The sequence below is a fragment of the Anolis sagrei genome, chromosome 4, assembly GCF_037176765.1.
Source record: "Anolis sagrei isolate rAnoSag1 chromosome 4, rAnoSag1.mat, whole genome shotgun sequence".
Taxonomy (NCBI): Eukaryota; Metazoa; Chordata; class Lepidosauria; order Squamata; family Dactyloidae; genus Anolis; species Anolis sagrei.
In genome coordinates, this window is record NC_090024.1 from 206,342,875 (window position 1) to 206,367,481 (window position 24,607).

The window sequence follows — 24,607 nt, forward strand, 5'->3', positions numbered from 1 at the left end:
GTTCCCAACCTCTGGTCTGCGGACCACCAGTGGTCCACAAGAACTAAAATATGATCTGCAACCTCACCATTACTACACAGCTGCAACAAGAGAGACTGGTCTCACGAAACCCTCTTATAGTGCCAAAGCTTATTAAGTATGGTTTTCTGTGGGCTGGCAGATGGCAACTATTGGATGGCATATGTTCTGTATCAGAAACTAGAGCTGATGTGGTCCATCCATTGCAATTTTCTGAATCACATCCCAAATAACCAAATCAAATCTATAATTGGCCAAAAACTGATTCATAACCTTTTTGGTACTAATGTTGGAGAGTGGTCCCTGGTCCAAAAAATAGTTGGGAACTACTGCTATATGGAAATGTTATAGCTGTTCACTTACAAGAATAGATATGGGCAGTATTTATGGTGGGTTTCCTCCTATCACTTCAAAAGAAAGAATGATAACATCACTTTACTGATGAATACATTTTATTGTTGCATGCAAATGGTATGGAAACAGCAGGATACATTGTACAGAAGTCTGGCTGTTTGTATTATTTCATTCATTCCAAAGCTTCTTGGTGACTTTTTGGAACAGCAGTCAACAATGATTGTTCGTAAAGGTGTTCATATTCCTGTGTAGCCAATGTCACAAGAAGAACTTAAGCTGCTGAGGGGGGAAAGGAAAGGGCCTGAGGCTGCTAGGAATTGTGGGAGTTGAAGTCCAAAACATCTGGAGGGAGGGCCCAAGTTTGCCCGTGCCTGAGCAAGCTGCATCTCATTGGCAGAAGGACATTTCAGAACTTTGAAGTATCAAGAGTTCTTGTGTTTGTAATACTGTAATGCCAGTATGTTCAGGGATTGGATCAGAGAAAAACAGAGAGGTAGAGATGGGCAGGACAAGTATGCAAAAGTTGAAGTACATCCCATTATCATCTTCTCACTACAATGTCGTGTTTTTTCTTTGCAGTAAAGTACAATAGTAGAGACTGCTGTGGGCACTATTATGCTTCAGTTCCATAAAGCAGAAGAGCCATAAAATAAAGTGTGAAAATACAGTCAGCGTCTAGTAGCAACCATGGGTAGAATATTGTGTACAATTCAGGGGTATGGTTCTGAATCTTTCATAATAAAATTCATATAGATTTCATGTATAGGCATAACTGCAACCAAGTTTTACAAATCTAATCCAGAAACTTAGAACTGAATGGATAATCACCTTTGACCTCAATGATAATTTTTTAAAGTCCTGACTGCTGGGCATGCTTTGGAGATGGTGCTTATGTTATATCGACTTGAATTTCGTGGGTAAGGGGAATTTCATCACGTCTGTTTTCACCAAATTAAAACACAGATGGATATATACAGGAGTCTGACTCCACATCATAGACCAGACCAGGTGGACAGCTCATTATATATGTGTATCCATTAGAGCATGAGTAGTATTTGTTTGGATCTGGTGGGTAAACATAGTTACCATCAGCTTGACCCTCACAAAAGTTGTCAGGCAAAGGGGTGGTAGGTTCAGGAGTGGTGAAGGATGTTTCAGTAGGCAAAGGGATCAATGTTGGTGTAATTCCAGAGCCTCCGCATACTGAAAGAGATATTGGAAAACCACATTATTGTTGTCTTGTAATCAGCCATATTATTCCAGTGAATTCCTAGCAGCGTACAGCCAATGACTATAAAGCAGTAGTTCTCAACCTCTGGGTCCCCAGGTGTTTCCAAACATATCTCCCTCTATGTATCTCCCTATATCCAAACGTATCTCCCTCTATGAATCATCAAGGAGGTTAAGATCGTCTGGGGAGGCCCTGCTCTTGGTCCCACCACTATTGCAAGTACAACTAGTGGGGACGAGGGACAGGGCTTTCTCGGTGTTGGCCCCTCAGCTATGGAACTCCCTCCCCAATGAGATCAGGTTGGCCCCCCTCCCTCCTATCCTTTCCAAAAAAACCAAGCCTTTGAGCAGTAGACTAGACTGAAAGTGATTTTACGTGATCAGCAATGGATTTACTTATTTTATTTATTTATTTATTTACAGCGTTTATATACCGCTTTTCTCACCCCTAGGGGGACTCATGACTTTGGACCATGATTCTGAACTGGCGGAACTTGTTTACATGAATGTTTTAATAATTGATTTTAACTGCTTTTTAACTGTAACTGTTTTTTAATTTATGTATTGGCATTGAATTGTTGCCTGTTGTGAAGGGGGTGAGAAGGACGGGGTACAAATGCGTGAAATAAATAAAAAAAATACTCTGCATCGACACAACCAGTGTGAACTCAACTTCACCATGACCAGGAGATAAATAAATCCTGTCATGTAATGTGGGTGATCTTGTTGCAGAATGTTACTATGCTATTTTCAAGAATGAGCTGTGAAGATAAAGGCTGCAATCCCACAGTTTGGTTCAAGAAATCTCACTAAATTTACTGAGAACTTAAGAGCTAACCAGACTCCACAAATATGTCAGAAGGTGACAGTTCATATTGTGGTACTAAACATGAACAACATATTGTTAATTATAGGAAGATCTAACCTTTTTTCCAATTTGTTTTATTCCAGAAGAGTGTCATTTTTTCCAAAAAGATATTTACTGGTGCATTTGTGGATATAATGTTTGTTACAAAGTAATGAGTCTATCCCAGGCACGGGTAAACTTGGGCCCTCCAGATGTTTTGGACTTCAACTTCTACCATTCCTAACAGCCAGTAGGCTGTTAGAAATTGTGGGAGTTCAAGTCCAAAACAACTGGAGGGCTGAAGTTTGGCTATGCCTGATCTATCCCATCCCTTCCCCTCTCCATATTTTCCAAATACTATTTGCAATCCACACTCCCTTGCTTCCATCTCCAAAAAAATTTTTAAAATCATTTTGGTGCAGCATTTTATTACTAAACTTCAATTATACTGCTAATTGTTTAGAGTTTGAAGAAACTTTCACAACATAAAGATTATGATAGTTTAAAACTTATATGAAGGGAGTCAATCCTGCCCTACTGTAATTACTTCATGAAATTATTGCTAATGCACAATATCCCTCTGATTAAACACAACTTCAAAGGAAATGCAAGACAATTCGAAATATAAAATGCAAAAAATGATTTAACTCCCCTTGGCCCCCTCTCTGCTTTCTTTTTAATAACACCCACACCCCGTGGTTATTGGGAATCATCTCACCATTGCCGGAAAGAGATTTCTTCAGCTCATTCATCAGAGGATAGCGTCCACTATCACAGAATGTGCCTCTGAAGTCATCCAGGTCAACTGCCCATACAATGGCACCACCAAACTTGTTGTCCTTCACAAACTGAGCCTGCCAGCAAAACCAATTGAGATAAATGTGTAAGCAAGAGGTATGAAGAGAAAAGTGAACCAAGATGTAAGCAAAGCAGCCCTTACTTTGTATCTGAAGCTCTTTTCGTCATCATAGCCAACCCACTCAGAATTGTGGTGGGCATAGGGAACCGACTGGTCTGCAATCCACTCTATAGTAGCACCAGTTTTCAGGAATTCACAAACCTGGAGAACAAGCATTCCATGTTAAAACTGTTAATAAATGGTGGAAAGTCTGTTTTTTTGGTGTTATGCATTCATTATAACAGTTCTACTGATGTTAGAGACGTGCATGATATTTCAACAGCTCCACTCATGGAAGGATGAATTCTGTGCAAGAAAAATCAGGCTTCATTTCCAGGTATATGGCCAAGATTGTGCATAGTGCTAGTAGATGATGGAATAATTACATTTCTAATTTTTGTATTGTGAACTGTTTTTATTGCATTGGTCATGAAAAGACAAAAAAATGCCAGTGCTTGGAAAAATTAATCCTAGGGGAAAGAAATCTGTCTAGCTACATTGTTGGAATTAATGAAGCTACCTCCATTTTTGGACCTTTTTGGAGCTGGAGCTACCAAGAGAATCATGATAATGACCTGCAGTTCAGCATTTTATGACTATGTTGTTGTTAACTACAGGAAAGGAGATCCCACCTAAACATTAGGAAGAACTTCCCGACTGTGAGAGCTGTTCAGCAGTGGAACGCTCTGTCCCAGAGTGCGGTGGAGGTTTCTTCTTTGGAGGCTGGACGGCCATCTGTCAGGGGTGCTTTGAATGCAATTTTCCTGCTTCTAGGCAGTGGGTTGGACTGGATGGCCCAAAAGGTCTCTTCCAACTCTATGATTCTGTGAACTATCAAGTCAACTTCAACTTATGGCATCCTTATGAATAGGAGACCTCCAAGTCACTCTATCTTCATTAACTCTGCTGAGGTCTTGCAGATTCAGAGGTGTCTTATTTGATTGGATCTATCCAACTGTAAAAAGATCTTCCTCTTGTTCTACTGCCTTCTTAATTGCCAGGCATTATTGCCTTTTCTAGTAAATCATGCCTTCTCATGATAAAGCCAAAGTACAATAATCTCAGTTAAATTGCATGGGCTTCTATGCAGAGTTTAGGCACGAAGACCCATTCATATGTCTTTTTATTAGCTCACCATATCAACAGAACTCTTCTCCAGCACCATATTTCAAATGAATTGATTTTCTTCTTATCAGCTTTCTTCATTGCCCTGCTTTTATAATCATACATCCAAATTGGTATGAACAATTCTAACTTTTGCATTCAATGACTACTATACCACTGGAAAGGACAGGTTCTGAGTCAAACACCTGGCCCCCAGGAAGCAGCTAACTGAACAGCTACCTTGTTGCATCAAGCGGAAGATATCGTTCATCTTTCTGTTTCCCTAAAGACAAACCATAGGCCTATAGGAGCAGTGAAGAAAGAGGGCCCTGCTCTCAAACAAATAGCCAGAACTTCCTTAAGTAAAGGAGAGTGGATACAGCTGGACAAGACACAAAGGCAAAGAGCAGTGAGATAAGGGACACCTGGGGAAATGGGAGGTGTATGGAAAAAGAGGGTGGGGTTCGACTGAAAAGGAAGAATGCCGTGAACTGGGGGTTGAGATGAAGGGACTGGAGGAATTAGACTGGTAATGCCCTTGGATTTATCTGCAATGATGAAACAATAAATATTTTTGTGAGTATCTATATGCCTCCTGGGTGTTTGCTGAATGTCTTCCAGGGAACTGTTAACATTAGCTTCGCCGAGTGCTGATATAAAGTGAGTTTTTAAGGTTGCCAGAGCTGCTTAGGAGGAAGTAACTGAGTATGCTTGCCATAGATGCAGGCAAAATGTCAGGAGAGAATGCCTCTGGAACATGGTCATATAGCCTACAACAACCCAGTGATTCCAGCCATGAAAACCTCCGACAATACATTGAACTTAATACTTTTGCCCATTGCCATCTGTTTTCTATGTGTTTCATGTCTTTCAGATTGTAAGCCTGAGGGCAGGGAATGGTCAAATCAGTCTACGGTCAGCAGAAGTCAAAATGACTTGAAGGCAAACAACAACAAAGTGGCATAGATCTCTTTTGGATGACGTGTGGTGGTATAAGTGCTCTAAATAAATATACACATAAATAAATAAACAACAGACTTATTTTCTCCATAAATGCAAAATGTCTTTAAAAGTTGTCCAAATTGGAAGGCAGGGCTGTATCTTTCAGTAGAAAAACAAATAGTTTAATTTGGTGCTGTTTGAAGAATTACTTCCCCGCACATTCTGAAAAACCTAGGATAGTGGTGGTAGGCCCACCAAGTCTGACAAACAAACAGTTGCTCAAATTCATTGGGTTCATTACCTCATAATAAGACCAGTAGCCTTCCTCGCGTGTATATTTCCCTGCAGAACCAGGACCACTGGCAGGGGCACCCACGGATGTATCATCGCTGCTCAGTCTAAAGGTGCGTCCATAATTGGAGAATCCCATGAGAAGTTTTTCAGGAGTTGCACCTTGTTCAACCCAATAATTCATGGCCTTGTCCTAAAGGAAGAACAAGATGCATTATTACAACTACTGCTTAACTATATCACCAGTCATAAGAGAAAGAAAATATACTGTTTTCCATGTTCTTACACAATTGAAATATTCGTTTTCCCAAGGGTAATTATCACCAGCATACAGGGGACTGTTGTGTCCTGTGACTTTGTCAAAAGTACCACCATGGAAATCATAGGTCATAATGCCAATGAAGTCTAGTTTCCTGTAAGAAAATAGAATTTAGAATTAGATCAGCTCAAGGAACTCATTCAGAAAGATGTTATTGTTCAATTATTATCATCATCACCCTACTTTAATCTCAGGAACCAAGGCACAAAATTGCTCCTGAGACCCAAAGAAACATTTCTTTATCTCAAGGAAATTGCCAAACAGAGCAGCCTTAATATTACCAATCAAAAAGTCATTGTGCAGCTATTTTGCCTTTTTTTTTAATTGTTATGTACATATGGCAAGAAAAAGGAAACTACAGGACAACACAGAAAGTTTCAAGAGAAAGACAATGATACCATCTAGATGTCCCATAACATCCTAGCAATAGCTATTTAACACCCAGGCACATTTGGAATATCAGACAAAAAATGGTGTTTGGGTTTATAGGTAAATGCAGTTGGGTTCAGACCTCTTTTGAAAAAAATGACAATATCAAGGCTTCATTCTATGAAGCTATTTTTTTTTCTTTCAACTCACTCATTTATTTTTTCAACTTCATATGCTTTATCAATTGTGTCTTTGCCAGCAGCAACTGCTGCACTAAGCAACAGTCTTTTTTTCCCAGTCCGCTTGGCTTCTGCATCAAAAGCTTCTGACAGTTCCTAGGAGAGCAAAAAGGTCCATGAGAGCTTATTAACATCACTGATTCTTAAACTGTGGGTCCCAGCCCCAAACAGGGGTCCCCTAAGCTCAGTGATTCTCAACCTTCCTAATGCCACAACCCCTTAATACATTTCTTCATATTGTGGTGACCCCCAACCATAAAATTATTTTCATTACTACTTCATAACTGTAATTTTGAATCATAATGTGAATATCTCATATACAGGATGTATTTTCATTCACTGGACCAAATTTGGCACAAATACCCAATAAGCCCAAATCTGAATATTGGTGGAGTTGGGGGGGGGGGTGTTGATTTTGTCATTTGGGAGTTGTAGTTGCTGGGATTTATAGTTCACCCACAATCAAAGAGCATTCAACAATGGAATTGAATCAGACTTGGCACACAGAATACTCATGACCAACAGAAAATGTCACAAAGCACACACCCAGGAAGTAGCACTGGGCATGTAAAACAAATGATGTCTGCCAAACAGACATGACATATCTGCCAAGGAACATGAAAGGCACTGCAGACTAATTCAACCAGAGAAGTCAGCCATAGCAGAGCACTTGGTGAACCAACCTGGACACAGCATATTATTTAGGAACACAGAAATGTTGGACTGCTCTAACAACCACCATGTCAGACTACACAGAGAAGCTATTGAAATCCACAAGCATGGGAACAATTTCAACAGAAAGGAGGAAACCATGAAAATGAACAAAATCTGTCTACCAGTACTTTTTTTAAAAAACTCTAAAATCATAACAGTAAATAAAGAACAACATTAAAAAATACAGGAATTCCAGAGAAGAATCAGTCATGGCCAGCCTCCAAATAAAGGATCCCCCAGGCAGTACTCAGCCAGGTTTTGAAGGTGCAAAGCCATTAAATGGTAATCAAGGTGGCCAATTGCAACATTCATACTTGCCTAAAGCAAACAAGAGTTCTTTCTCACACCTTGGACATTATTCCACAGATATATAAACCCCACTTGCCTTGTTTCCAACAGACCTCACAACCTCTGCGGATGCCTGCCATAGATGCAGGCAAAAGGTCAGGAGAGAATGCTTCTGGAACATGGCCATTCTGCCTGGAAAACCTGCAGCAGCCTAGTGATTCTGGCCATGAAAGTATTCAACAACACATCCTAATCTTAATTGTAAGATGCAACACAGAAACAGTCCAAATTTTACTAGAAACTGCAGAGCAAAATGTCAAGTTTGGGTGTATTACATTAAAACCGAAATGAGGCTCTTTCTCTTCTAAAGGGGCCATATATTATTGGGGGGGGGGGGGGGGGCGGGTTGACAGACCCGAAAACATTTAGCCTTTATCTGATGCAAAAATGTCAGTAAGAGAATTCTTCTCACCAATGTAACCATTTCTTCTCCAGTTGGTGGACATTACCATTTGACTGTGGAACTTACTGATCTCTTACCTCGACCAATGAAGTGAAGCGTTGCTTATCCTCAGGAGGGCTACCCCTAGAACCTGGATATTCGAAGTCCAGATCAAGCCCATCAAATCTATGTTGCCGTAGATACACTGTTGCTGACTCAATGAAGGTGCGGCGATTTTCTGGTGTAGAGAGCATTTCACTGAAACTGAGGGAGGAGAATGAAATTCCTTGATTAAACAATTCTATGCAAAAAGCATTTTACACCAAATAGGATCAGGGTGGTTGGAGAGTTGGGTGGAGTGACGGGAGGTTAGTATGTGGTTACCTAGATCCAGCAAATACCGTTCCAACATTTTATTTTTACATTTATTTTTAGAGGTATGAAAGTCTGTGCTCACTGGGTAGGTACAATTTCTGAACATTTATTATTTTATTACGTGGATCTCTCACTGGAGTGGGAGAGATGTTATGGGGCCAGAAGGAAGGGAATGAGGAGCAAGTGCTCACGTGATACCCAAATCTTTCACTGAATCTCCTTCTGGGACTGTCAGTGTGTAAAGTGGATGGTAACACCCATAGGAAAAAACAAGGCTATTGGTTAGAAATGTAAACTAGCAGCTGTTTCAGGACATGTGAATGAAAATAATATGATGCAATGGACACATGGACACGAAAAGATACTCTCTGTTGTCCTGATGCTACTTCTGGTGGGGAAAATGTATACCTGTCAATAAACATTCAGTTAAGATTATAAATGACGCAAACTGGGATCAAACCAGAGCAGAATACAGCACACTGCAGCTGAATTAGGTTGGAGTTCCCCATGGCGCATTGGGTTAAATCCTGACCTGTAGGTCAGGATTGCTGACCTACAGGTCAGCAGTTCAAATCCAGGGAGAGCAGGTTGAACTCCCTCTATCAGCTCCAGCTCCCCATACTGGGACATGAGTGAAGCTTCCCACAAGGATGGTAAAACATCAAAACATCAGGGTGTCCCCTGGGCAATGTCCTTGCAGACAGCCAATTCTCTCACACCAGAAGCGACTTGCAGTTTCTCAAGTCGTTCCTGACACAACAAAAAATTAGATCATTGTAACACACAGGATTTTAGATGATCCTATAATTGTTGAAATTATTGGGGGAAAGTCATGATTGAAGCAAAGTGGAAAAAAAAGTCATCTGACCAGATGGAGAATTTAAAGTTTGGTGGATTGAACTCCACAGTGACAGAGTTAAAATGGATGATATTCTGTCCCATTCACACAGATAGAGGGTTGGGCTGGACAAGCCTCACAGTCTCTTCTAACTGTGATTCTATGATTCTGTGACACTTAAAGTGGAATAATAGCAACATGATGGTACAGTGAAAATGAGTTCATGGTAAAGATAAAAATATATGTGCAAATGCAGAAAGAAAGCATGGAAGAAAAAAATAACTCTTCTTCATAATCATTATCCTCCCATTGATATTGTCTTAACAGCTAAAGCATAGCTCTTGAGGAGCAAAGAGGAAGTTTCCAAGTATACACCACTATTCTTGAAATGGCCCAACCTAAATTAGCCCAGAAGTCTCCAGTTTCCAACAATCCACTTTACCCACAACTGTGCTATTCTTCACGTCACGGTGGCCCTATCATCACTGGTCTAATCATTCCAAAAGTCAATTTAAAAAATTACCCGGAGCCAAAGTTCCATCCTCCAATAGCAAGCAGGGTCAACAGGTTTGGATTTCTGTTAAAAGAAAACAAGTTTTCTGTTTAGACCAGTGCAACATTACCAACATCCTGGTGGTGATGTTGTACCAGAATTGTAAATGGACTTTTGATAGGACATGTATAGTTGCTGTTACTTCAGGGGAAATCATCGCGCGCGCACTTGAGCAACCATTGGTTTTACATCAATAGCATTTAAGGCTGGTCCTACCATTCAACAATATGAAGCAACTAACTTATTTAGGAAGCAGATGCTCCTATTTCTACTGCACCCCCAAACTAGTCTCCAATTCTCAGCATCGAAGTAGGGTCACCTGTTTGTCCACAGCTTCTGCACTTGGAGTTATTACATTTCATCCCCACATCTCTTTCTGCTCTGCTCACAGAATATGTAGTTAGTATCCTGAGTACTTTACAATCGAGAGGGAGTTTCCATTTTGTAAGGACAAATGTTAAAGGCACTGATGTTATATTCAATTTGGAACACACACTACAAAAACAGTATTTCTTCTATTCTAAAACTCCATCAATTGTAAGATGCACACTAATTTCGTACCACCAACAGAATATGAGTGTGCGTTTAAAAAAAAACACCCATGATTCTAAGGTGCACCCATTTTTAGAGATGTTTATATGAGGGAAAGTGCAACTAAGGCCCCTTCTACACAGCTGTATAAAATCCACATTATCTGCTTTGAATTGGGTTTGTGGCAGTGTAGACTAAGACAATCCAGTTAAAATCAGATACTGTGAATTTTGTGCTTTGATAACCTGGTTTATCTGGCAGTGCAGAACGGACCTTAGAATCAAAGAAATGCAGTATAAAGGAAACAAGAGCACGCATAGATGTCTACTGAAGACCTGGTTATTTAAACTGGCTTTTGACAGTGATTAGTCAATCTCTAGGATATAGATTTACCTCAATGGGGTAGTAAGCCCTTTTAGCTCATAGAAACATCTGTGTTTTTCTCTAATGTTCATAATTTTATTGTTAACTAGCTATCCCCTGCCACGCATTGCTCTGGCCCAGTCTGTGTATATGTGTTTTGTGTGTGTGTGTATGTGTATATGTGTGTTTGCGTATATATATGTGGTTTTGTATATGCATTGTAATTTTTTTTCTTTTTAAGTCCTTCCACTGTGTTTTTTAGTGTTTTATGAGTGATGGTCACTCGTTGGCCTTAGGTGTATTGTGTCCAAATTTTGTGTCAATTCGTCCAGTGGTTTTTGAGTTATGTTAATCCCACAAACGAACATTACATTTTTATTTATATAGATGATGTAGTTAGTGATGTAACACACAATGTAGCAAGGATACCCTGCTTATGCATTATTATGCATAATTGTTACTATTCTTCTTTAAATTTTGCAATGTACTTATCTGTAAAGCGACTTTTCGTTTAATGTTTGCCCCAGACATAATAGCCAATTCTTAGTGCTAATAGGAGCTGTAGTTTAGCAACATATGGAGGCCCACAAGTTTTCCACCTTTGTTCTAAGATCAAGCCAAACTACCACCTGTAGGATTGCCAGTGTAGGATTATCCTGAAATTGCAGAGATTTAGGAAACCTCCTTATTCTGTCACAAAGGGCAAGCCCTGATGATACTTCAAGGATGATATGAGAAGGAATATACCCTGGTAATATCATTATGCAGCAAAGTAGCTGCACAAAGCATGCCATTCAAATAAAAACACCAAGTCTAAAGAATAAAAAAGACACATACACTTTTCAAGGCAGTGCTCTCACCCTGAGATTCCTCTTCCATTCCATAAGGAGTGGAGAAGAGGACCCAGGCCCCGAGACCTGAAAGTTCGAATCACCTAGCAATTATCTTGACTGGATCTCGTAATTTCGTTATCTATTTTACTTGGCTCTGCAGGCCTCCCAAATAATTCCTTTGCTTCTTACAAGATGTGAAAGGCTTTCCATCCCACCCAGTATTTACATCTGAACATAGCATATTTCTTCCTAACCTCTGCTTAAGTGCTTGCGTCTGAGGGTAGAGGACATCTATGTCGTTCCATTCAAAAGGAGAAATCCGATTGCTTTTAATAATCGCAAAGGCAAAGGCAACATGTGTGCACAGCATGGGATCTGTATCCTTAGGGAAAAAAGTTCCTCCAGTAGGACGGTACTGGGCCCAGTTAGTGATGTAACACACAATGTGGCAAGGATAACCTGGGAAGAAAGTGGAGATTATGTGGATATTTTAAAAGAACACCAGTTTTCATTTTAGTTCACACCCATACTGTCACAGCGTAGTGTCTCTCCTGATTCTCAAAATCCTATATACCGTATATACTCGAGTATAAGCCAACCTGAATATAAGTCGAGGCACCTAATTTTACCACAAAAAAACTGAGAAAAAGGATTGACTCAAGTATAAGCCAAGGGTGAGAAATGCAGCAGCTATTGGTAAATTGTAAAATAAAAATAGATACCAATTAAATTACATTAATTGAGGAATCAGTAGGTTATATATTTTTGAATATTTACAAAATAGTAATTTAAGATAAGACTGTCCACCTCTGATTAAATCATTATTTACCTTCTTCAATGTAAATGTGCTTACGTATCCTTCCAATAATAATAAAGAGAGCAACATAACAAATGTAATAATAACAACAATAATAAAAAGAGTAAAATAATGTATGTAGCAATAACAACAATTATGCAGTAAAATAATAAATGTATAATAATAGAGTAAAATGATAAATGTAATAATAATAAATAGAATAAAATAATAAATGGAATGAAAATAATAATAATAACAGAGTAAAACCTTGACTCGAGTATAAGCCGAGAGGGACTTTTTCAGCCTTAAAAAAGGACTGAAAAACTAGGCTTGTATGCAAGTATATACAGTAAATACTACTATGTTGTCCCTTTTCTATTCAAGGACCATTACTTATGCTGTAGCCTGGATCCATACAAATCTCTTTCTTTGTAAAAAAAAAAACTCTCCTCCCCAAATAATTACTTATAAATCGCCACTTCTACATATGAACTTCCTGAGGATTGGGGTGAATGGAGAGATCCTTGCCATTTTGCCAGCTAAACAAAGACCTCCCACCTTCAAATCCTGCAAGATCCCCCTCTTCACCGCAATCTTTAGGGGGGAAATAAAATAAAAGCACTTGTTTAGAGTTTTGGGATTTGGGGCCTAGAGTTAATTATAAAACGAGGATTTAAGAGGGAGCATTCTGGCTTCAAAACAGATATTATTAGGACAACATTAGATTTTTAATTTTAGAGGAACTGGCCCATTTAAGATGTTCTAGGTAAAGGTTTCCCCTGACATTTAGTCTAGTCATGTCCGACTCTGGGGGGTGGTGCTCATCTCTATTTCCAAGTTGAAGAGTTAGCGTTGTCCATAGACACCGCCAAGGTCATGAGGCCAGCATGACTGCATGGAGCACCATTACCTTCCTGCCAAAGCAGTACCCATTGATCTCCTCACATTTGCATGTTTTCAAAACTGCTAGGTTGGTAGAAGCTGGGGCTAACAGCAGGAGCTCACCACGCTCCCTGGATTCAAACTGCCAACGTTTTGGTCAGGCAGTTCAGCAGCTCAGCAGTTTAACCTGCTGCACCACCGGGGGGGGGGGGGCTCAAGATGTTCTAATCATTGTGCAAAAGGTTTTTTGATGTATGCTGGAGAACAAAAGATAAGACCTGGCCTACCAACACTGCCCAGCAGCATGTGAATTTATAAGCAATATCAAGATTTAATTATTTGTCCCTGCCAAGATCCAATTTATTAATACACTGATATTAATTTTGGATTTGCTCTCCAATTTCTGGGGATAGTTATTCCTCAAGATCGCTGCAACGATGGAGTTAAATTATTCCATCCAGACTTACAGCAATTCAAGTAGTTATCAACATAGGTCCCTTCCACACAGCCCTATATTCCAGAATATCAAGATAGAAAATCCCACAATATCTGCTTTGAACTGGGTTATCTGAGTCCACACTGCCATATATTCCAGTTCAAAGCAGATAATGTAGGATTTTCTGCCTTGATATTCTGGGATATAGGGCAGCGTGGAAGGGACCTATGTTGAATTTTCAAAACCGTATATGCGAAATACATGTGCTCTAAGATCACATGCATTTGCCATTAGTGCAACAGGTTTTGTAATAAATCCATGATATGAAGGGGAACAGAGGGTATCTAAATCTTCCCTTTAAAACTCTCAGCATCCTACTGCTGATGCTCGAAATATAGGCACTTTCATATACTTCCATATAAAGACTGTCAAAAGAATCAGCAAGAGTCGCACAATGAAGATTCTTTGCTTTAGCAAGCTTACCACTATCAGATTGTTTTCGTAGCTGAACTGATGAATGTCGCTCAACAATGGCTTTAAGCGGGTTCAGAGCGAAGACAGGTCTATTTTGTACCTCAGGTCCCCCAGACATAAAAGTCCCTGTTGATAAACCTAAAACACATACATTGGTTATTATACTAGCACTATATGATTACGACAGTATAGTGGAAAGATTGAAAGTCAGAAAAATAATAATGTATAGTACATGATTGCCAATAAAGAATAAAAAGAACTAAATATCAACCATCTTAAATCCAAAACAATTTTCTGCAACTGGTTACTGTCATTAAACATATGGTATATAGATATATATCATTTCAAACCTCTTATGCAAAATTTGCCTGGGTCATATTATAGAAAGGAGACATAAACACTTCATACATTTAAAACAACATAAATTGCCATATATACAATATTCTGCACAAATCAGCTCTACTAAAACAGGTATGCAAAGTCTGCTAACATAAGATACAAGTTGTGATCATTTTGTGGGGTCTGTATGTGTGCATTAAGCATAGGATTTGGGTTCCCATTATGGCACCCAAAGAGCCAAGGCAAACATTCACATTAGCAAAGCAGGTTTAAATACACTCTGGCTCACATTTTAAAAATGAAGGACAAAATCATCTTTCATAGATGGGAAAATAAAAGGATCTTCTGTCAATTCTTCTTCCCACTTTGACCACATTAGTACCAAAGCGGTTACGAATCAGTTTTTGGTCAATTTTAGATTCGGTTTGATTATCTGGGGTGCTGATTCAGACCATTGCATTGGATAGACCACATCAGCTCTAGTTTCCGATACAGAACATATGCCATCCAATAGTCACCATCTGCTTGCTCACAGAATACCATATTTAATAATCTAGAGCTGATATGGTAGTAGTAATCTTTCATGGGTAGTCGGCCTCTCCCCTCTTGATAGTCCCATTGTCTTGGCACTATAAGAGGGTTTCACAAGACTAGTCGCTCTCGTTGCCACGTAGTTTTGAAGCAATGGTGTAGTAATGGTGAGGCTGCGGACCATATTTTCATTCCTGCAGAGTACTGGTGGTCTACAGACCACAGGTTGGGAACCACTGGTCTACACTGAACATATAATGCACTTCAAACTACATTATTTGGCAGTGTAGATGCAGCCTGACTCTCTCCACAACCACTCACACTTGCCTATCTACATACCTTTAAGGAAAAGCTTCTTTTTAAAAATTAGTGCTCTGTTAAAAGCTTCTCTGTCTTCTACAGTCATTTGTTCCCATACATTTTGAATATTCTAGGTGAAATATATAAGCATTACCAGCCCTTTCCTATTGTTTCAGCAGCAAATATTTTTGCACAAGTATTTTAGGATTCTAAGAATCATTTTTCTCAATTTCCCTTCTCTAATTCACTTTCCCATATATATATCATAAGGCAGAGGTGATTGGAAGTCCCTCAAATTGACACCATTCCCATCTATTTGCCACCATTTCTACAATAGCAAGTGATATAAGAACCTTAATTGTCAAAGTTGAAATATTCTTGGGATCCAATACTCCACACAACTTTCTTAGTCTTCCTTTTAGCAAGGGAACAGAACTGAGTTTACAGTCCAAATGGCTTACCTGGTTTTCCAGGATGTTTTCTAACTGCCCATACTCCAATACCCAATGTTTCTTCAATACCAATGTCATCCCAGATAGAGTGAAGTTTTCCTTTAACTAACACACTTTCATGAACACACCTGTAGAAAACAGAAATTATCAGTTTAGAAGGAACTGTTCTAAAAACGATTTGCATGTCCCATCTACACAGCCATATAATGCAGTTTCAGAATGCAGATTAGCTGCATTGAACTGGATTATATGGCAATGTAGACCCATATAATCCAGTTTAATGCAGCTAATCTGCATTCTGAAACTGCATTATATGGCAGTGTAGATGTGGCCTTAGACCTCAAGTGTCGGAGGAGGATCCAGGGGTATTCCCAAGATATGTGTCTGCTCCTTCATAATGACAGCCACCCAGTCCAGAACACATGGATGGCCCAATTCCCAGTCTTGACTACTAACCTGCAGAGGCCCTGTTTTATCAGAATTGGCCTTTAGTTTATCAACCCATATATTGGCCTTTAGTTTATTAGCCAATAATAGCATCCACCATTGGTCCAGCATCTACACAGCCCCAACAGATTCCAATGACAGCAAGAAGTCAAGCTGAGTGTCATCACCATACCAATGGCACCCCACCCCAAAACCACTTATGACCTCATCCAGAAGTTTCTAGTTTCTGAGAAAGCACCTTAATTAAACAAAGTGGAAAAAACAGTATAGATGTTGTCTTGCCTGTAGCGACGTAGGTCAGGACGTTGCCTGAAGCCTTCAACAACTATATTTCCCAGAGCTTTAAATCCTCGTGGACAGATCATTTCAAAAACAGTGAATTCATCGTCTCCTCCCTTGTTTGGAGGTCTCCAAATTCGACTGAAAATCCAAGATACAGATGTATATTGTTAGAAATGATAAACTTGCACTTATATCTGAAGATTATTTTACTATCGACCATATTGGGGATAATTGGCTTATTGGACTAAGTGTTACATGTAATTGAACCTGAGGTGTGCAGAAATGAAATGAGGGATATAGATTGCAATATTTCAGTAAGGTAGAAAGATATTTTATTTGGGGGGCAGGTCTCATCAACACCAGGAAAAAGTATCGTAGAGACAGTTATCAATGTAGGGCAGTTGACTTTACTGTATGTTGAGAGTGTTTTAGCTGTTCTTTCAACTATACACTAAATACATTCTTATAAAGAACCTTGTGTTATTTGAATCTCAGTTTTGAGGGAAATAAAGTTAATTTTTTTCGTGTCAGGAGCGATGTAAGAAACCATAATAAAGTTAATTATTAAAACATTTTATTAATCAAGTTAATAAAAATTAGCCATTGAGATAATTAATAAATTATTAATAATACATTGTATTAATTTTATTAATAAAGTTAATAAAAATTAGCCACTGAGCCTCTTTGCAAGGGAACAACACTCTGCATTTTCTGACTGTTTGAAAAAGTAGGGTGACTGTGTTATCATTGCTTTGTTTAATAAGTTGCTAAAGACCCTACATTGTTTTTTCTATCTGCACACGTGTATATGTGTTTTCCTCCATCTCCTTCATCATATTCCATTCTATTTACAAGCATGGTTCACTCAAACTCTAGGAGCAGATTTTTCTGGTTTTACAGGAAAGTTAGGTCTTTCCAATAGACTAGTCTTTCAACATTTTTTGATCAACATTATAAAATCAGAATGGAGTCTGCTTTCATTTTTACTACATTCATAAAGGTTATTGTTTACTAATACATTGTCTCTCCCACACAGTGAAGTACCTGACTGCTGTAGGACGTTGAAGAAGGCCATTTTTCTCATCCTTCACTAATAAAGGCCAATTAAAAGGATGATTTGTACCTTTTGTCACCACATCGCCAATAGAAAAGTACTCTGGAAGAAAACAAGGGCATCAGTTAATACAAATGTCTAAGATGCTTCTTTGTTCTAATCAAAAGAGAGTAAATAATAGCTATTTTGTCATTCTGAGCTCTAAAAATACAAGTACTTTCTTGTGGCCAGTATCCAAGACTGGTACTGTGTGCATATAAGTGGGCACACATGCCTTATTGCCACCCAATGAACTTCATACAATTTTCTTAGGTGTTTTCGCAGTGCTTTCTTCTTTAAAAAAACACCTGGATTTCCCTGTTGCATCCAAGTACTATCTGGCCCTGACCCTGCTTAAATAATAATAAAACTTTTTTTTTATTCTTCCCTATTTCCCCAGGGGGGCTCAGGATGGATTCCAACATACAATGGCAAACATTCAATGCCTACATAAAACAAATAAACACTGACATAAAATTCCAGGAAAAACCCACATATGAAAATAACGTTATAACCTAACATCAAATTAAAGCCTAAGGTCACTAAATTAAACCTAACATCAATAAATTAAACTATACATAGTCAGACAAAATTATATAACAACTTAAACTCTAAACAAAACATCCACGTTAATTTACAACAACCAGGAAGGGTTCACAAAACGGTATGGGTTGGTTATGTAATCAAATGAGGTCATTGGGCTGGTGTGGCCCAGGAAAACCCAAATACAAATAGTTCTCAACTCTGCTTAGATTCTAAGATCAGGCAGAAACTGAAAGTTTCAGGATGTTGGATTGACCAATTATTAAAAGAGAGAGATGCAAAATCTTGACCTATTTCTGTCACAAGTTACATTCACATATTATTTTCCAATGATTACAATATTAGACCTTTAATTCTGCCTGATCCTCTCTGTGTTTTAGAATGTGGCCCTCCCATCTCTCAGCATTGCTGAAGGACTGGGGATGAAAGGGAGGGCAACTAAAGCTGCTTTGATTCTCAGCTTGGTGCGGAAGAAAAGCGGGGTAAAAATCGACTCAAATAAATGTCAAATGTGGCTCTTGGCTTAGCTTTAGGCATGTAGCAATGTACATTGTTTTCCCTAGTACTTATTTCTTCTTTTCCATAAGTGGTCATCCAATAATTGTCCAATAATTGTTCAAGTGGGAATAGTTATACTGGCATTACTAAGAACTTTATTTTTACCTGGATAATGGCAGTTCACATGCCAGAATGACAGAGGTCTTAGATTTTCACTAGTCTTGCCAACAAGTGCACGTTCATTACACAATCTGTACTTCAGTTTTGGTTCATGCTCTTGTTCTGTAGGAAAGATCAAGTACAACATATGAACATTTGCAACTTTCATAAACTGACCATCTAATCTTTTACTACCTATGATGATTGGTGCTGTCTTGGGCTGATGTCTTAAATAAAGGAAACTCCCAGTTATCCCAGTAACTAATTACACAAAGTTTTCAAGCATATTACCACTTATTTATCCACTTGTTTACTTTCTACTTTTCATTCCAGGAACAATTCTCATGTGTTATGCTTGCAAGTGTACCCAACTATGTCAGAGAAAACTGTCTCAGACCCCTTCCACCCAGCTGAATAAAATCCCACATTTTCTGCTTTGAACTGGAATATATGGCAGTGTGGACTCAGATAACCCACTTCAAAGAAGATATTGTGAGATTTTCTGTTTTGATATTCTGGGTTATATGGCTGTGTGGAAGAGCCCTCAGAAGTTACCCCAAAAGTAGTCCCAACATTTAGGACTCATGATCAGAAGATTATAGTCAATCTTGGGGTGGGTGATAACTAAGGAGTTTCACCATAACTTTTGACAAGACAGTACTTGAGAGACTTTGAGTACTGCATTAGAGAGTTCCTACTGCTGTCACTTGCAATGTATTGTGAGGGCCACGCATGGGCAAACTTTGGCCCTCCAGGTGTTTTGGATTTCAACTCCCACAATTCCTAATAGCCTCAGACCCTTTCCTCCTCCCCCCCCCCCCCGTAAAAAAAAGATGAAAAATGGCGAGAAAACACAAGAGGGGTGCAAACTGGATGCAATGTATCCTTGATCTCCCATAAAATATCATATTTAAGGCAATGCAATATCAAAGAAAACATTTCATGTAAAAGGTTTCCTGGACTTATCAACGGAGTATTAACAACATGGGATATTCAAATGATGTGTCATAGAACCTGCTTATTAAAGAATTGAGATGTTTTTTAAATATTGATGTTACAAAGCCATGTTAAAATGTTATTTCTGAATTAAAAAAAACTCAGAAAAAGAAGACTAGGAAATATTCCTTCCCAGGAGAAAGAGATCCATTCACACTACACAACAGCAACATGATTCCACTTTAATTGCCATGGCTGCATTCTACCAAATCTTGAGGGTTTTTTTAGCTCGGCAAGGTACTACAGTTCTTCAGTTGTAATTTACAAACAACCCTCCCTAAACTACAAATTCTAGGATTCCACAAAATAGAGCAATAGCCATTACAGTGGAATAGAAGCACTACAATTGTGTATTATGAGAGGTTCAGAGGAGAGAGAGAATAATAAAAGAAACAGGCTCAATAAAAATGAGGTTTCTGAATTCTGCAAGTGTAGAAGAACAGCCAGTTTTTATTGGAATACTTAAGGTCTCCTCATATCTATATCCAATTTATGTCTCTATGAAGAAACGCAAATATTGCAAAATATGATAAGAATCAGTATCCTTCTGGCCTCCTTCTAAAGCAAACAAACAAGTATAACAAGCTGTATCCCCAAATGTTCTCACTATACATTTATTTCAGATCTTACGTATAATACAGAAATGGACAACTATTTCTGACATGCACCACCATCATTTAGTAAGTCACAGTAGTGCATCTCTGGCAACTCCAAAATGATGTCATTTCATTCCACATATTTCCATTTTCAGTGGGCAAGCAGACATAGAAGCGAATTGGGAAGAACTAGACAAACCACTGCATTTTAGAGCTGTTTTGTGGCACTTGGGCTACTTTTTGGAAATTTGCACCCCAGGAATTGATTTGAGATTCTAGCAATTTGAGTGTGTTTTTTTAGAGCTTGGAGAGTCATAGTAAAGAAGTTGGGAGTTGCGATTTATAGATTTACTATTCATTTAACACTAATACAGTAAGAGAATCACTTACGTTTCTGGCACTCAGTGGATCCTACAATCAATAAACAGAATACAGCAAAGAACCATCGGGAGAAGTCCGCCATGTTTGCTGAAACCCCCAGACGGGAGGGATTCTGTAAAGAAAATCATTAAAATAATTATTTCTTCATCTGACAAAGGGAAGTGACAAGGGGCGGCTCAACCCATTACGCAAAGCAAGCATTTGCAGTATAGTTTTGCCCAGGGGCGCTCTTGAGGCGCTCTTGGGGGAAAATAGACCTTGACATATGCGAATTGTAGTTACTGGGATGTATAGTTCACCTACAATCAAAGAGCATTCTGAACTTCACCAATGATGGAATTGAACCAAATATGGCACACAGAACTCCCACGACAAACAGAAAATATATATCAGTGATTAGTTGGGGGGGGGGGGGCGCCAAAATACTGTTTGCTTACCGTTGAAAATTACCTAGGGCCGCCTCTGGAAGTGACAAATGGATTTCCTGAAGCTCAGCCTTAGCTCAAAGTGGGAATCATTGCAATTCCCTGTATTGTCGAAGACCTCACAACCTCTGAGTATGCCTGCCATAGATGCAGGTGAAACGTCAGGAGAGAATGCTTCCGGAACATGGCCGTACAGCCTGAAAAACTTACAACCCACTGCAGTTCCCAGCTGCCCTAGCCAGTATAGTCAGTGGCAATGAATGCTGAGAGCCTTAGTTTGGCAATATCTAGAGACAATTTCCATTTCTGCCTTTGATCACAGTGTCTCATAACCTCCTCACATCAGGAAATCCAGAACATCCTTTTCCAACAGAAATTGTACTGTGCGTGCCAGAACCAATCAGCTGAGCAGGAAATGATTATATCTGCCATGTATGAAACAGCTACATGGCAGCAATGCATTCCAGGAATCTAAAGGAACTAAACTTAAATCAGAAAATAATTATAACTATTATCAGCTGGAATTCTGCTAGTGGAGCGGTTATTAGGCAATGCCCAAAAATGTACTGATGGCACCTCACTGTCTGAACATTTATGATGGTGTCTGGAGAAAGAACTGTTGGGACAAAGCATAGCCACAGCAACCAAAGTGGTGACATGAGATCAGAGTTACATTTCCATTTTATTGCAATTCATGTGGAACTTGTTGCTTTGTGTCTTTACGACTGATGGTAAGCCTAAGGCAGCCTTATTATGGGCTTTTCTGGCACTAAGACTGTTTGACTCACCCAATGGCAACATCTCAGTGGTGTCTTATACCCACTCAAATTACAGCTAAACCGAGCAAACATACATTTGCTTCAAATTGAAGTACATTTGTAGGGATGGCATTTTTCTGCATCCCGAGGCATCCAGCCTATTGCATGCTAACCAATGTTGTGCAAATTCCTTCTTGCACTGCTGTTGCTACCACAGGATAACCATAGACAGAGAAATATAAACTACAGAGAAATCAGTAAAATAAAAACTTCTCTATCTCTATAAGAAAAAATGCGAATATACACTGTTTGTATATCTTTATTTATTTATTTTATATCCTGTCGTTATCTCAGAATGGGACCAGCTTCCAAAAACAGTCATTTTTTAAAAAATTATAATACAATTTAAGTGCAAATAAAATTACTGTTATGCTAGAGAGAAGGGTTCAGATTAGTGTTTTCCTTACAACATCCATTCCTCCAACAGAAACTTGGAATTATACCATCCAGAAAAAAAAAGCTGTACCACTGGCCAGAACTTGCTATGTAACTTTGTCCTGAAGGACATATTTATTTTCTCTATCTGGATCTACTGGAACATTGAGCCATATACTCACCAACTTCTCTTCCTTGGGCACCTTTCCTGGGGATGACAGTGGCCAAAATGAAGGCCGAAAATAGCTCTTTAAATATGTTTTGTGAAGGAACCAAGGTGGATTTTGATTGGTGAATGTCATGTTACAAGAAGGGGGGTGAAAATGGAAAGAGTCCAGCTAAAAGAGTCAACTTATTAACAATTTCTGATTTAGCAATTGAAACCAAAGTTTAGAAGAGCTAATGATGCATCTGTATTGGCAGAAGATGGGACCTCTCCATTGTGTACAAATCTAAAAGGACACAGTGACAATGACCTCTTTTTGTGGCACTGCCAGAATGTGCCAGGCCTCCTGAGTTCTCGAAAAGTCAACAATTTCTTAACACTGAGGTTCAGCTTTCTGGTGACTTTTCATAGACTGTCATAGACAGTTGTTAGCCCACTTTAAGATACATTTGTCTTCAAGCAAATAAGGGTGCTTGAACCTTATCATAGGGGTTCTGGTGAAATCTAGAATTATTTGATCGTTGCTTTGTTACTGTTTCCTTACTAAATAGATCACTGTATCCAAGCAGTCAGTACAAATGCTGTCCTTGAAAACCATATTGACACAATTAGAAGGTCCAACATGGCAGAAAGCAATTGATGTTTGCTTACATTAAATATGGGTGTGTGATAACCCAATCTCAGCACGGTTTTTAGATATCATACTGAAATGTTCCAGAAATAATTCTTGGAATTGAATCTGTCTACAGTAGAGGTCATGGTAAACTGTATTGATATGGTCAATAGAACATGATCTGATGCATCAATGCGTATGTAATATAAAATGAAACCTAGGAAAGACAGTGCTGTTTTCTGTACTAATTAGTAGTGAATTCTATAGAAATATGGACACTTTTGACAAACTGAGAAATATCAACATGCCGCCCGCAAGGAAACATTTGCCCTGTCCATGGATTCCATGCATTTCCATTTAACTGCATGCAGCTCAGACACACTACATCTTACATGCATATTTCTGATTATACGGTTTAATTTGCTAATTCCTTTAATACTTCTTATTTTCCAGTCTTCCAGCAATTAGGAATATGTATTTAAAAAACATTGGAAATGAATAAATCTATCAAAATTCCAGAGCCCTTTCTGTATGCCTCTTTATAAATGTTTGAATGTTGACAACTTGCTTACAGATCATGTAGTTGAACATACTACCCATATTGAGTTCCTATGCTGTCCGAGTAGGATGGCCTTCCAAGTGTAGTAAAAGAGTTCCTATGCTGTGGGTAAGTTCCATTCATTGTGTAATTGTGTTTTGGATACACAGGATCGTGGAACTAAATACATAGAGGAACACCTCTACTGACATACAATAAGTTTCTACTAGGATTGGTTGATCCAAAAAAAAATGGTTCTAAACTCAGTTCAGAAGTAGGGGGGTGCTTGTGGTTCAATTCTAAAGTCACTTCGGCATTTTTCCAAAAATATTTTTGAAACTTTCCGAAATGTTTGAAACTTCCGAAAGTAATGATCCAAACACTTAACTTCATTTTCTCATGCATTTTTCCATGTTGGATACACCGGATCTCCAATTCATCATTCCTTTTCTGACTATAAACACTGTCCCAGAGTTACAAACATCCAACTTACAAATGACTCGTAGTTAAGAACAGAGGAGAGACAACAGGAAGTGAGAGAACTCTACTCCTCAGAAGGGAAATTCACTCTTGAAGGAGTTATCATGGGGAAAATGTGTCTCCACTAAAGCTTTCTCACCAATCCTTGCTTTTGCAACAAGCCACATTTTTCAGAATCCAGTTGTCACATGGATAGAAAGTGAGATGAAATGTTCTGAACAGGGGCACAGATAACAAAACAAACATCACAAGAGTGTTAAGCCTTCCCTATGCTAACCAAAGCTATATATATATATATGTTTATATATATATATATATATATATATATATATATATATATATATATATGTTTGGCTGGGGTTACATTTTTTAAATCTTCCTGTTCCAACTTACATACAAATTCAACTTAAGCACAAACCTACAGAGCCTATCTTGTTTG

The 24,607-nt window shown here is 38.7% G+C and overlaps 1 protein-coding gene across 1 annotated transcript; it reads right to left on the reverse strand.

The window, feature by feature from the left end:
• Positions 1 to 452: 452 nt before the first annotated feature.
• LOC132773289 (acidic mammalian chitinase-like) lies at positions 453 to 22,617 on the reverse strand. Its single transcript, XM_060772445.2, has 16 exons — positions 22,554 to 22,617; positions 20,763 to 20,865; positions 18,787 to 18,903; positions 17,532 to 17,643; positions 16,488 to 16,625; positions 15,768 to 15,886; positions 14,146 to 14,274; positions 11,803 to 12,007; positions 9,792 to 9,845; positions 8,154 to 8,319; positions 6,583 to 6,707; positions 5,971 to 6,097; positions 5,695 to 5,877; positions 3,390 to 3,509; positions 3,168 to 3,303; positions 453 to 1,575 (listed from the first exon to the last, which is right to left on the reverse strand). Exons 2-16 carry the CDS (start codon positions 20,833 to 20,835, stop codon positions 1,325 to 1,327), a joined length of 2,055 nt encoding a protein of 684 aa, XP_060628428.2. The 5' UTR covers positions 20,836 to 20,865; positions 22,554 to 22,617; the 3' UTR covers positions 453 to 1,324.
• Positions 22,618 to 24,607: the final 1,990 nt, after the last annotated feature.